Below are 13,219 nucleotides of genomic sequence, written 5' to 3'. Positions count from 1 at the left end.
CGTAGTAGTACGTACTGTCTGTCTTACCTGAGGCAGTCTGCACAGTAGTACGTACTGTCTGTCTTACCTGAGGCAGTCTGCGTAGTAGTACATACTGTCTGTCTTACCTGAGGCAGTCTGCACAGTAGTACGTACTGTCTGTCTTACCTGAGGCAGTCTGCGTAGTAGTACGTACTGTCTGTCTTACCTGAGGCAGTCTGTGTAGTAGTACGAACTGTCTGTCTTACCTGAGGCAGTCTGCGTAGTTGTACGTACCATCTGTCTTACCTGAGGCAGTCTGTCTTACCTGAGGCAGTCTGCGTAGTAGTACGTACTGTCTGTCTTACCTGAGGCAGTCTGCGTAGTAGTACGTAGTCTGTCTTACCTGAGGCAGTCTGCGTAGTAGTACGTACTGTCTGTCTTACCTGAGGCAGTCTGCGTAGTAGTACGTACTGTCTGTCTTACCTGAGGCAGTCTGTCTTACCTGAGGCAGTCTGCACAGTAGTACAAACCGTCTGTATTACCTGAGGCAGTCTGCGTAGTAGGCCTCGCTGTCTGCGTCCGTCTCCAGCAGCATATGTACGGCGCGGTCACCCTGCCCCAGCAGTACCATCTCCTCCACACACTGCTGCGTCAGCTCATACGACGTCCGCTTGCTCTCGTGCAGAGCCAGCTGCTCGTGGTTGTTCTTCTGCACATAGAACAAGCAGTAAGAATTAATTCACGTTTTGTCGAAATTTCTAATTGTCGTCATCGTGGCATTGTGGCACCTTATTCATAGTACCATTATAACATTATCATACCCATAATATATTATATTACATATAAATACATTATATTATAATATTTATATATTACCATTATTTATGGTACCTTATTTATAGTCCGTAACCAGATTGTGGCGATACCTGAAACGTGGCGCCATCTGTGAGGATGTCCCAGCAGCGGTCGAGGGCTGGACCACGCAGAGCTTCCCACAGCTTGTCCGTCTCCTCCGCCTCGCTGCGCTGCTTGTTGTCCAACTCAACCAGGTCCTGCACCTCGTGCACGGTGGTGCCACCTCGCGGCACAAACACATCGCCGTGCCCCTGCTGCCGCTTCGCAAAACTGTCGCTCTGCAACGGTAGCACGCACACACACACGGATTATGAGCATAGCGATGGTACGTTCTGAAAAGCAATGCTTAGCAATGAAGTGATGCGGAGTCGTTGTTTTGGCATGCGCGTGAAAAATGCTGTAAATTACATGCGATGACCAGCCTGGCAACAGTATTTAAGGGCAATGTTGCCTCGGTCAGAAGGGTCACAGATAGTAATGAATATTGGGTAACTTTTGAGTGGAGCAGCAATCAGTTGCTTTAACATTTGTGTTGTATCACCAGCGGGAATATGTGCATCTGAATACGTTATCACCTGTACCGTATCTGCAAAAAGTGAGCTAATTGAGAACACGGTGCGAAACAAATGAGGACTGCCTAATGGACAATGGTTAGGAGTTTGGAAGAAAAAAATCCCGGCACAAAGCCGACGGAAATACCTTGGACATTGGCCGTGCTTTCTCTGCCCGCAGATAATACAGTGCCACCGTCCAAAAATAGATTTCCGATTCATCACCAAACAGACGTCCAACCGTCAGGCAGCGTTCGGCGACACCGAATCGGCAGCTGGGAAGATAGCTTCTCACATCCCTTCAACAATGCACGAGGAATAAATCGACACCACATTCCAGTATTAATTAGCTGAGAACGTTGATCCATTCAAGATAAATATATAGATGCGAGTATTATCATAATCACGGGCTAGGAAGGAAACAGCTGCCTATTCATGAGTGTCAATTCCTGAACACACCAGATACACTTTTAATATGCGGAATCATGTGACAACCATCACGTATGCACGTGCACTAAATAATGTTTTTTTTTTAAATTGCACATTTATAAACACAAACCAATGCTTTGAAACATACTTGTGCATATACGATGGTGTACATATATAATATATATAAGCCCACACCTATCTGTGAACGCACATTTCCTCTTTATACCTATCATTAATCCCCGTCGTGAAATATATCTGTCTTCCTCTGTCGGGGTGTTATTTCGAGATGCACCCGTACATTTCATACGCACCTGTACATTTCATACGCACCTGTACATTTCATACGCACCTGTGCATTTCATACGCACCTGCCTACATTTCATACGCACCTTGTACATTTCATACGCACCCGTACACTTAACAACATCCTACATTTTCACACGAACCGTGTACATTTCATACGCACCTGTTACATTTCATACGGCACCTTACATTTCTTACGACCTGTACATTATATACGCACCTGTTACGATTTCACACGCACCTGTACATTTCATACGCACCTGTACATTTCATACGCACCTGTACATTTCATACGCACCTGTGCATTTCATGAGCACCTGTACATTTCATACGCACCCGTACACTTCACAACATCCGTACATTTCACACGCACCTGTACATTTCATTCGCACGCACCCATACATTTCATACGCACCTGTACATTTCACACGCACCCGTACATTTCATACGCACCTGTACATTCCACAACACCTGTACATATCATACGCGCCTGTACATATCATACGCGCCTGTACATATCATACGCACCTGTCTAGAACGTCCACCTGTTCGTTGACGAGGCGCTGCGTGAACTCCTCGGCGGTGTCGACGAGGTCGGTCATCGTCAGCGAGTACTCGTCGCGCCACGGCTGATGCTGCAGGTGATACTGGAGGCTGAGCGACGCGCGGCCCGGCAGCAGATACGGCGAAAATATCGGCTCTGCAACGGCAACGGTGCTCTGTTCATCTCCCTCTTAACTTAACTTAACTTAACTAACTTCTTAACTGGTGCTAAAAGACTATCTGGGATGTGTATAGCCCGGTGCTGGTAGGCGGCTAGTGTATGTGTACTCACCTACGGTGTCATGGTGTTGTATTGGTGAGCAGGAGCTGCGCATGAGAAGGTCCAGTACGCGGATGCAGCCGTCCTCCGACGAGAGCATGGGTCTGTCGGACGCCGCCCATTCTATGTCATGCAGCTTCGGCAGGTCCTTCGGAGTCTTTATCGAGCTCACTAGCTCCACCTGGCAGCGAGATAGAGAAAAACACACATGGAGATGCATTCAGAACACCGTCTCTTAATTTTGAGATATATAGTACACAATCTATTATCCGAAATCCTAAAAACCGAAAAGCTCTGAAAACCGAAAGATTTTTCGTGGAGGTCGTTTGCACACCAAAGCTCACGTTTGGTGCCAAAATTCGATCCGACGAATATAAATGTGTTTAGCATTACTCATACATATTGTACTGTACCGGTACAGCACTTGGCCTCTTAAAAACTTAGGTTTTAGTACTGGCTAGTTGCAGGATATACGGTACGTATATCTGTACTCTACTACCATTCCGAAATCCGAAAAATTCCGAATTCCGAAACGTGTCTGGTCCCAAGGGTTTCGGATAATAGATTGCGTACTGTATATCATTCATAAATCTTCGCAATTCCCTCAGTGTTTTTCATCTAAAAATTACATCCCCTGCGACAACCGCTAATGATAAAGCATGTAGAAAAAATGTAGCTGCTAAGGTTCGCTTACGTCTTTGGCATCCCAGACATCGACACCATCATTGTAGAGAATCACCAGCTTCATGTTGCCCCTTCCAGGAGCAAACCTGACCTTCTTGATCCAGCCTCGGTCCGTAGGTATGGCCCTAGTAGCAAAGATATATCGAAAGATATAGTAGCAAAGATATAAAGTAAACATATCGCAAAGAAACGACATTGGGCAGCTGCTGTCATGTTACACCCAGTTTGCCAATAACCTTCTTGAGCCCTCGTTACTGAGTATAGTTATATGAAAACACAATTTCACAATTCTCCTTCATTTCTATACATGAGCATGAGGGAGAGAAAAAGAGAGGGAGAGGGGAGAGAGAGATAGAGAGAGGGTGGATATAAAGAGATAAAAAAGAGAGAGAGAACATGAGAGAGAGAGAGAGAGAACATGAGAGAGAGAGAGAGAACATGAGAGAGAGAGAGAGAACATGAGAGAGAGAGAGAGAACATGAGAGAGAGGCGCGGAGGTATGGCAGAAATCGCATGCATGAGTACGTATATTTTCCAGGTATTTCTTCTTTCTATCTACTCTACACACAATCATACCTGGAGATGCGATTCTTTAGGTCCCAGATGCTAAGGTTTCCATCAACATCTGCCAGCACCATCATGTCTCCCTTCCACGCAATGCAGGTAATACTGCCCATGCTGGCCTGGATGATAAAAATAGAGTTAATGTAGTCGCAATGTCTGCTAACAATGTCGAGACCATGGCTTAAAGCCAATTAATGTCATTTTGCAAGTGTTTTTCTTAGGTATCCCCAAACGGCAGCACTTTTTATCAGATAACATTGAAATTAACATATTGAATTTAAACAGTAAAACTTTCAATTGAAAAATTCACCAATGTCACTGAAACACTGGCACATTAACAAAAGAGGTTACATAGAGAAAGTAAGTAATAATGAGTATTTATAGGGATGCATGCATATATCTACTCACATCTGCTGGTATTTTCGATCCTTCCTTCACCATTGACCCTTCCACCACAAAATGATACAGCTGTCCATCATTGTCGGTAAACACAAAGTGCTCCTTGGCTGCACCAGGGGGCTTTCCCTCCTGTCTAGATGTGTAGACATAAAAAAGTAGTAATATAGTCACAAACACTGACAGCTCACAGCTACACTGATTCAACACCATATGTGCCTGGCACAACTTGCTAAAGCCTGATACAGCCCACCACAGTTTCACAGTGACTCTACTGGTTTCAAAGGTTTCAACATAATACATCTTGTGATGCCATGAAGCTATCACTACCTCCACGACATGCCTAAAGCTGGGTTTACACTATCGAAAAGTCGACGAGTTGATCAACTTTTCAACGCTCTATGAACCTATCGGATGTTCAAAGCATTTACATTATCGACCGCGAGTCGGCAAACGTATCAACATTTCACCCGCAGTGTGCGCGCAGGGCGATGTGGATACGCGATATATGTGATCAACTCATCAACTTTTCAACAGAAAGTTGATAGCGCAAACCCAGCTCAACTCCATGACGACCTACAGTGACCTCTGCCAAGGTTACCTGTTAGCGGCGTCCATTGCGCTAGCCGGCGATCCTTGCTCGGTCGTCTGCTCCCTGCCGACGCTGTCCGCACTCTCCTGAGACTCATGCCGTCGCTTGAGGTTCTTTACGCTAGCCGAGGGCGACCACTCCTACACACGCACATACAGCATTATATCACTACCACAAAGCTGGCTGAGGGCGACCACTCCTACACACGCACATACAGCATTATATCACTACCACAAAGCTGCCTGAGGTTGATCACTCCTACACACGCACATACATGCAGCATTATATCATCACCCTTCAAAGCTGGCCACACGCTCATGCACAATTAAATAAATATTTATGAATTGATAATGCAATTAATATTACGAATTGAATGATGCATTGTTTGTAAGTGAAGACCAATAAACAATTATCTTTTTATAGTTATAATAATAATAATAATATAACAGTAGCAATAAATATTTTATTTGCCCTCCTCTTCTACCTCCTCATCCACCTCCTCTTATTCCACCTTATAGTCTCCTCATCTATCTCCCCTCTTCTCCTATCTCCATGCCTTTACCTCCTCCCCTCTTCTTCTTCCTCCTCCTCATCTTCCTACTCCACCTTCTCCTCTCCTGATGTACCTCCCCTACATGCACTTTAATTTCTCCTTTTTAATGATGTGTGACTACAGATGGCAGCACATACCAAGGCAGTAATAACGGGAAAGCTGCGAGGCATCTGTCTCAGCAGCGTGAAGCTGCGTAGATCCCACAGCTCCATCGGGTTGTCCTTGAAGACGACGCAGACGTACTGCTTCAGATAGGAGACGCGCACCAGCTCCATCGGCGATTCATCCACACCCTTGTCACCGCGAAGCAGACGCGTACGCCCTGACAACACACAGACAACAAACATGGATCAGATTGCAGTATAATGAAGATATAATCAGGTTTTGAAGTATAACTAAACTGAGTTAGGCTATAAAAAGTTCCAACTAATTTCGTTAGCAGGCCATCTCATGTTTCCTCTGTATATATATGACGAGAACATAGAATAATATCTACATGACGAGAATAATGGAAACTCCTGCTGTTTCAACATCATATTTATTCAGTTATTTTATCATTTTATTTGTGTAGTCGGTAGTAATTTGCAACAACAATAGACATCAGAAACTTCAATGTTTAATGTATTCAGAGCAACTTCCGAAAATCCACCGATTAGTATATTACTATGGACACACTTTTTACCATTTATTTTACTACAAATTAATGTTAGATTCGTATTTTACTATACACACTTACCTGTATTGATGTCTACGAGAAGTAGTTCATTCTTTATGAGACCACTGTTTCCACCTGGTGTCGGGTAGGCGTAACTCAGAAAGCCAGTCAAACTCACCCATTCAATTCCTCTGTGGAATAGAGAATACAATTGCGGAATAAATTCTACAGCACACATCTCTTACATACAATTATTACTAAATTTACATTTACTGACACTATCACAATACAATTACATTTAACAAACTGTAAAAAAAAGGTTTAGCGGTTGTGAAAAACTGACCTGATAGCACAGGTGTGAATACTGAACTCCTTCCATAGTGTACCTGTAGACAGGTTGAACACCTGAACAGATCCACACATTGTACCTGAAAAGCAACACCTGCCCAGTAACAAATACTGACACAATAATGTAAAACAGACATGTATTGATATCTAATAGCGGTGACAAGTCGATTTTAGTCGACATAATTGGCTTCTTGGAAATAACTTGGAAACAGAAAAACCTGTGATTGCTCGACACAGGTCATGGTGAAAGGGAATGTATCCATCTTTATTTGGTAAACTAAAGCATTACTTGTTACTAAATCTAACCTAAAGTTATTTTCCACTAAATTGTTATTAACGTTATTTAGCAAACTAAGCTTCTTTGACGATAACAAAAAGTCCTGGAAAAAATTGCAGCAGATTTCATTGTATAATGTATATAATGAAACAAAAATCCAAAACCATTACTGACACAACAGTTTCAAAAATTTATCTTATCTCAAAACTATAGCATTAGTAATAATTTTCTATTCATATCATATTTTAATTATATTATCAAGAGTTAGTATGTACGTCTAACGCTAGAAGACACTGCTTACCTGCAGCCAGCAGTGGCTTGTACACATTCCAGTTCTTTGTCGTCAAGGGGGGACACATGCGCAGTACTGTGACAGGACTTGCTGCACCAGATAACATACCAACCAACAAGAACTTGAAGCAAACATCATGTCGACTACCGGTGCTGCCCTCTACGGCGGTGTTGTTGGATGGAGCGATCATATCGGCAATGGTGGCTTGTGGCCCAGCCACGTTGCACTTATAGGGGAACGTCCAATCAGCCGGATAGGTGGCGCTATCTACAGGGCCCCTGTGACCCGGCGTGTGCAGCGGCGACATTGGCAGTTGGTTGTAAACGTGCGGAGCGAATGCCTAAGTAGTGAAATCACAATTACGATAAAAATATGTCAGTTAGCAAGCTTTACTCTACCGTACATGTGGTACTACTAAGGTACAGGTGCAAACAATGGCAAAAAAAGAAATAGTATTGCAAGTTGCACAGATACAAATTTCTTATTTTATAACTACTACCAAATCACCAAAAACAGACAAACCTACAAGTTATCACCTTTTTTTAAAGAAATTTCTACAAATTTAAAATGTGCTACAGTAATTCAGCCACCCTAGATTAGCAATAAAACATAACATGCCCCATCTATACTGACGATGAACTCGATTCAAACTGGCAGTTGAAACCCAATTCGAGCAAGGTTACGCACATGCTCAACTGTCTTCAGCTCCCACAACAACAGGCGTCCGTCGCCTAGCAACAGCGCGAACTTGTTCTCCGAGATGGGGCACGCGGACACGCTGAAGACGCGGGACTGCTTGCTGAGCCTCATTGGATCGGACTGACAGCGTAGCTCATACACGACGTCGACGTTAGACTCGCCTATCTGCATGTACGGCGAACCTGCGACCAGTAGAGACAGCAGCGATTACGTCGGCTCGCACTACTTGCAACAGTTACTAGAGGCGTAACGATAGGCTAGGGTCACGATGCAATGCGTATCACAATACGTAGTTCACGATGCGATTCATCGGTGAATCGATACATCCCTGACAGTTACAATCGAAAATACATAAAGGTGTATTATTTAACATGCCAATTTATATTAATTAATAAACTAATGCTCATTAGGGAAATATTTATTATGCTAGGAATGGGGCACATATAATACAAGTTACACTAACACATTAACTGCTGCTTTTAACACATAAAAGCAAGTGGAAAACCTCACAGATGTGGCGCACCCTGACATTGCTGTAAATAACACTACCTGGTTCATTCGGCGTCGGCGCGGGACTGGCAAAAATTTTCCGCACTCGTACCGTTATGGCGCCGTTTTCGTGCAGGCACACAAGAACGTCTCTCTGTCGGCACGGGAACACCTGAAACACCATCACTGACAGTCAGCCGCCGTACCATCCCTAAGCTTGATTACTATCGAACGTGCTACACATTAAATATTGGAAAAAGCTGCATACGTGCTCACATTCAAATTACGACACCGACGTAGAGCTAATCATCAATACACGCAGAAATCCCACTAAAGTTGACGCATTAGTACGTATCTTTAGCACTGTTTTATAGTTTCGGTTACTTGGTTTACTTGGTATTCTGCACTGGTGCACAGTGTTAGCACGGCGCTATTACAGTGCACATTCCTACATAATCATCGCACTAATACTGTGCATGAATAAAACAGTGCGATGGATGCCTCACGCCCCTGCCAAGTCCCACCTGCACGAAAGGCGAGCCGGTTCTCTCCATTGGGATGATTCCCACCGTCTGCTTCACGTGGAGATCTACTAGCAGCACTTCGCGTGGGTAGACAAGCAGCAAGCAGTGTCGCCACGCGGGGTGGTAGGCCAGCTGTAGGCAATCGGTCAGCATCACGGCTCCTGCATCTTCAATCTTACTGTACGCGGCAGAAAGGAGAATGGTGTTTCACGTGGCAAACAGGACAGTCACTTTCTGAAGAACTACTGACGAAAGCTAACGTGGATTTAACTCGACATATATTTAATTATATTATATTATATTATTTAATTATTTAATACATATTTTATTTTATGTTTTATAGTCATATATACACACATTATATATATATATATATATATATATATAAAATATAATACATAATAAATATATATAAATATATATAATACAGTAACTTAATTTTTCACATATATCAGGTATCCTCCAATTGCTATCTATTCTCAATAAGCAACGCAACAGCACATTTCGTAACCAATTGTGGCAAAAGCATAAAATCAGTATAATATTAATGGAAGCTTAACAAACCTTAACGTATTATGCACTGTTAGCAATTAAGGTACTGTTGCTAAGTAGTTGAGGATTACTGCTAGGATTTATCATCAGCCTCCCCTTACCTGTGTTTACCCTCCTGCATGACCAGCATCTTGACCTTGTTACGTATCATCTGTCTAGCACCGGCTCTGCGCTCGGCCGCCGACACCAGCGCGGACGTGCCGCCGGCAGACCCGTTGCCATGGCTACCGAGGCTGCCCGTGCTGGCGCTCCCCGACACGCCGGCGTTGCTGTTGCTGATGTAGAATTTCCTGCCATTTGATGATGGCACCTTGTGGCAGGAGAAGTCTTCAACCAGGAGGATGCAATCCTGGCCCAGGACTGCAAGAAAATGTCTCTCTCGAACACCGTCCAGAATGCAGGACATCACGACAGCATCACACTGCATCTCTTCTATTACATCATGATAAGGAAGCAGGACATACACACGTAAGGAAATATTGATTTGCCTAGTATATACAGAAGAGACAATGATACCTGTAGCTATAATATGGCTTCGTTCCATGACATGGGCCAACAAATGACAAAGAAATAAAACTACAACCTTCATGCCACACATGATAAGACATTTAAGGAGATGATCAAACATTCAAGTCTACATCAGTGTCAGAAACTAGACGTTAATGTTCTAGGCTGTCTGAAGTTTCTGAGCATTTTTCATTGCATAATAACAAACCTTACATGCATTAAGAGTAGGATAATGACATTTTTATGGAATGTTTTCAGTTGACTAGCAATGATGACCAACAAGCAATTACACAGTTGCATCATCTTGCAATTCTTTCTGCCTTTTCGCTGCAAACACTCACACGCGACGTTTGCAGCATCAAATGGATCAAAGGAGACACTCAGTAGTGGTTCAGTGTATGTCTTCTTCCAGATTTTAGTGCCCGTGTCGGCGTTCCACAGAACCAGCGAGTAAGGAGGGTGCAGCACAGCCAGCAGATCATGGGACGTGTCCTGTTGACTTAGCCACTCCATATCTACAAGAAAGTGCATATGTATAGTAATTAATTGCGTTACGTAACTACATGCGCTAGTTTTGTGGGCGCGTTTCAATTCCATTATCGCGAATCTCAAGATAGCAAGTGTATGCTTCTGATCATTTACTGTTTTATAGCCTATAACAGTAAAAACTGGTAATATGGCTTTGTATGCTGATGTAATCAATAATTTCTCAACATTTATTCATCTTAATTTATTTGAGAGACGATCTACTACTTAACATGAACATAATAATAGCTTAGTTGCAATGACTGCTACTGGCATACCCTGAATAGGTCTCCCACCATCGGAAAAACTTGCTCTAGTCGTAGCAGCAGCAACATCCCACACCAGGATATGACCGCTAGTGTCAGCAGATGCTAACCGTAGGGTGTAAGGCGATGCGATGTCATGGCAATAGTTTTCCCGTGCCCATTTTACCTGAACGCATTGTCAAGCACAGTTTTTACACTTGAGTCACAGCATTTTAATTTACAATAACACAACTTTGCTTTTGGTGTGATACTAGATTCGTAAAGTAGACCAGAATTTAGACAGATGACTAAAAGTAAACTTCGTCGGTAAATCAATATTTTTCGTAGATAATACTATCCACATAACACTAAAACAAACAGACATATCAGGCATAGCAATGCTACCTTTACAACAGGGCTTCTGTGCTTTTCCAAAGCTTGGATCACCTAAAGAGGAGGCAATAATAAACACAGAGGTTTAGAAACACATTTTATACTCGTGCGCCTACCTAAGTGACTGTTAAATATTATATATAGGAGTGTAACTGTAACCAAGCATCGAACTATCGGTTAATTGCGATAATTGAGGTGTTTTACTTAATAGCAATGCATCGATGGCAAAATGACAACAACGATCAATGATAGTCCACTGAACAATCAGTAGTTTTTGATAGCACCAAGATTAAAACACCAGGTTAGTTTATTTACTGCTAAAGACGTGTTTTCACACTTAAATATGCCTGACAAACAATGCCATGGTTTTCATGATACCTGTATGCACAGTATAAACCACAAATGTAACAACAAACAAATGTTCACCCATTAAAGACCATATGAATCCCCAAACCACTTTAATTTTATGCTAGAGTTAAATTACACGCACACATATTATATTCCTAATTGTACACAAACCATAACACAATGTAAATGTAATACAACATAACATAACATAACATAACACAGTGTAACATATCATAATCTCGAATAGAACTACTGCAAGTATTGCATATATCCAGCAAGTTGCTTTGACATACCATACCTGCACAATCTTTGGTTCAACGACAACGACAACATTTTCACTTCCATAGGCTAGCAGACCTTGAAATCCCCTTAATAAAAAAAGACATGGATACACCTGAATTGCTTGTGTCACCCTCAAGTTAACTTTAACAAAATCATATGTACAATTTTTTTAAATGTTGCATAAAAATTACACTTTCTGCCATCTTAGCAGGACATATATATATATCCTGATTTTTTTTAAACACAGATAAATAATCACACATTGACTCATCAAATCAACATTTAGGCTATGGCTACAGGTAGGTTTTGGTATACATGAAAAAGGAAAGCCAACAGTGAAAGGTGGAAATGTATGAGCATCTGATAGTTTGATGTGTTTTAACTACACAGCAAGTACTACCCGTGGACTTGTAGAGAATGTCCCATCTCACATCCCACAGACTCGTGGACAGTGCCCCATCCCATATCCCAAAGATTCATGGAGAATACCCCATTCTATATCCCATAGACTCATAGAGAATACCCTATCCCATATCCTGTGGACTTATGGAAAATGCCCCATTCCATAGCCCACCGACTCCTAGAGAATGCCCACGGAGATTGCCCTATCCCGTATTTCATGTCCTATCCCGTATCCTGTACACAAATGGAGAATGCTCTATCCTGTATACCATGGTTCAGCCAAAATTACGTGATATTTACGCGACAAAAAGACACAATGGAAACCCATGTTTATTGTTCTAGGCTTACTGATAACAAGCATACTTAATTTGTTGTGACGTGATGCAACAAAGTAGAAGGCGTTTGTGAACAAACAAATGTACCTCAAATTGAAATGTAATGGATGAATAGATGGATAGAAAGACAGACAGACAGATAGATAAATGAATAGATAGATAGATAGATAGATAGATAGATAGATAGATAAACAGATAGATGGACAAATAGATAGACCGATAGATAGACCAATAGATGAATAGACAGGCAAATATATAGATAATGTATAGTTTAACTGATACACTGAACACTGATACACTGATTCCACTTCTTGTGGACACTAACAGAGATAGAGAGAGAGACAGAGTAAAAGAGAGAAAGAGAGAGACAGACTAAGAGAGAGAGAGAGAGAGAGAGAGAGAGAGAGAGAGAGAGAGAGAAAGAGATGGAGAGAGAGAGATCAATCGATGAACAGATCAAGTTAACCTGTGTATTGGAGTCACTTATGTTGTGTCTAATTGACTTCAAGTGGCATATCATGATAAACGACATGCCTTCTAAAAAGCCTGAGACATAATATTCCCATGTATTCTGAAGTAAATTCTACAGAAGCTGTGTGTGCTAGTGCAGGGTTTCTTATACATATGAGGCACAG

The 13,219-nt window shown here is 42.2% G+C and overlaps 1 protein-coding gene across 1 annotated transcript in view; it reads right to left on the bottom strand.

Moving 5' to 3' along the window:
* Nucleotides 1–11,933, bottom strand: part of LOC106815121 (WD repeat-containing protein 11-like) — a gene marked incomplete at its 5' end in the record, with an annotated part of 15,066 nt that extends 3,133 nt beyond the window's left edge. The window contains 21 exon segments of the mRNA XM_014819551.1: nucleotides 504–670; nucleotides 888–1,094; nucleotides 1,516–1,666; nucleotides 2,628–2,799; nucleotides 2,935–3,103; nucleotides 3,617–3,731; nucleotides 4,183–4,289; nucleotides 4,579–4,702; nucleotides 5,168–5,298; nucleotides 5,849–6,033; nucleotides 6,448–6,557; nucleotides 6,710–6,794; nucleotides 7,293–7,623; nucleotides 7,971–8,164; nucleotides 8,532–8,643; nucleotides 8,996–9,173; nucleotides 9,649–9,907; nucleotides 10,396–10,569; nucleotides 10,858–11,011; nucleotides 11,230–11,271; nucleotides 11,864–11,933. Of these exon segments, the coding sequence (XP_014675037.1) occupies nucleotides 504–670; nucleotides 888–1,094; nucleotides 1,516–1,666; nucleotides 2,628–2,799; nucleotides 2,935–3,103; nucleotides 3,617–3,731; nucleotides 4,183–4,289; nucleotides 4,579–4,702; nucleotides 5,168–5,298; nucleotides 5,849–6,033; nucleotides 6,448–6,557; nucleotides 6,710–6,794; nucleotides 7,293–7,623; nucleotides 7,971–8,164; nucleotides 8,532–8,643; nucleotides 8,996–9,173; nucleotides 9,649–9,907; nucleotides 10,396–10,569; nucleotides 10,858–11,011; nucleotides 11,230–11,271; nucleotides 11,864–11,933 (3,237 nt within the window).
* Between the last annotated feature and the right edge of the window lie 1,286 nt (nucleotides 11,934–13,219).

The sequence above is a fragment of the Priapulus caudatus genome, unplaced genomic scaffold (genome assembly GCF_000485595.1).
Source record: "Priapulus caudatus unplaced genomic scaffold, Priapulus_caudatus-5.0.1 Scaffold1046, whole genome shotgun sequence".
NCBI lineage: Eukaryota > Metazoa > Priapulida > Priapulimorpha > Priapulimorphida > Priapulidae > Priapulus > Priapulus caudatus.
The sequence above is the reverse complement of the archived record's forward strand: the minus strand, read 5'-3'. Positions and strand labels throughout refer to the sequence as shown.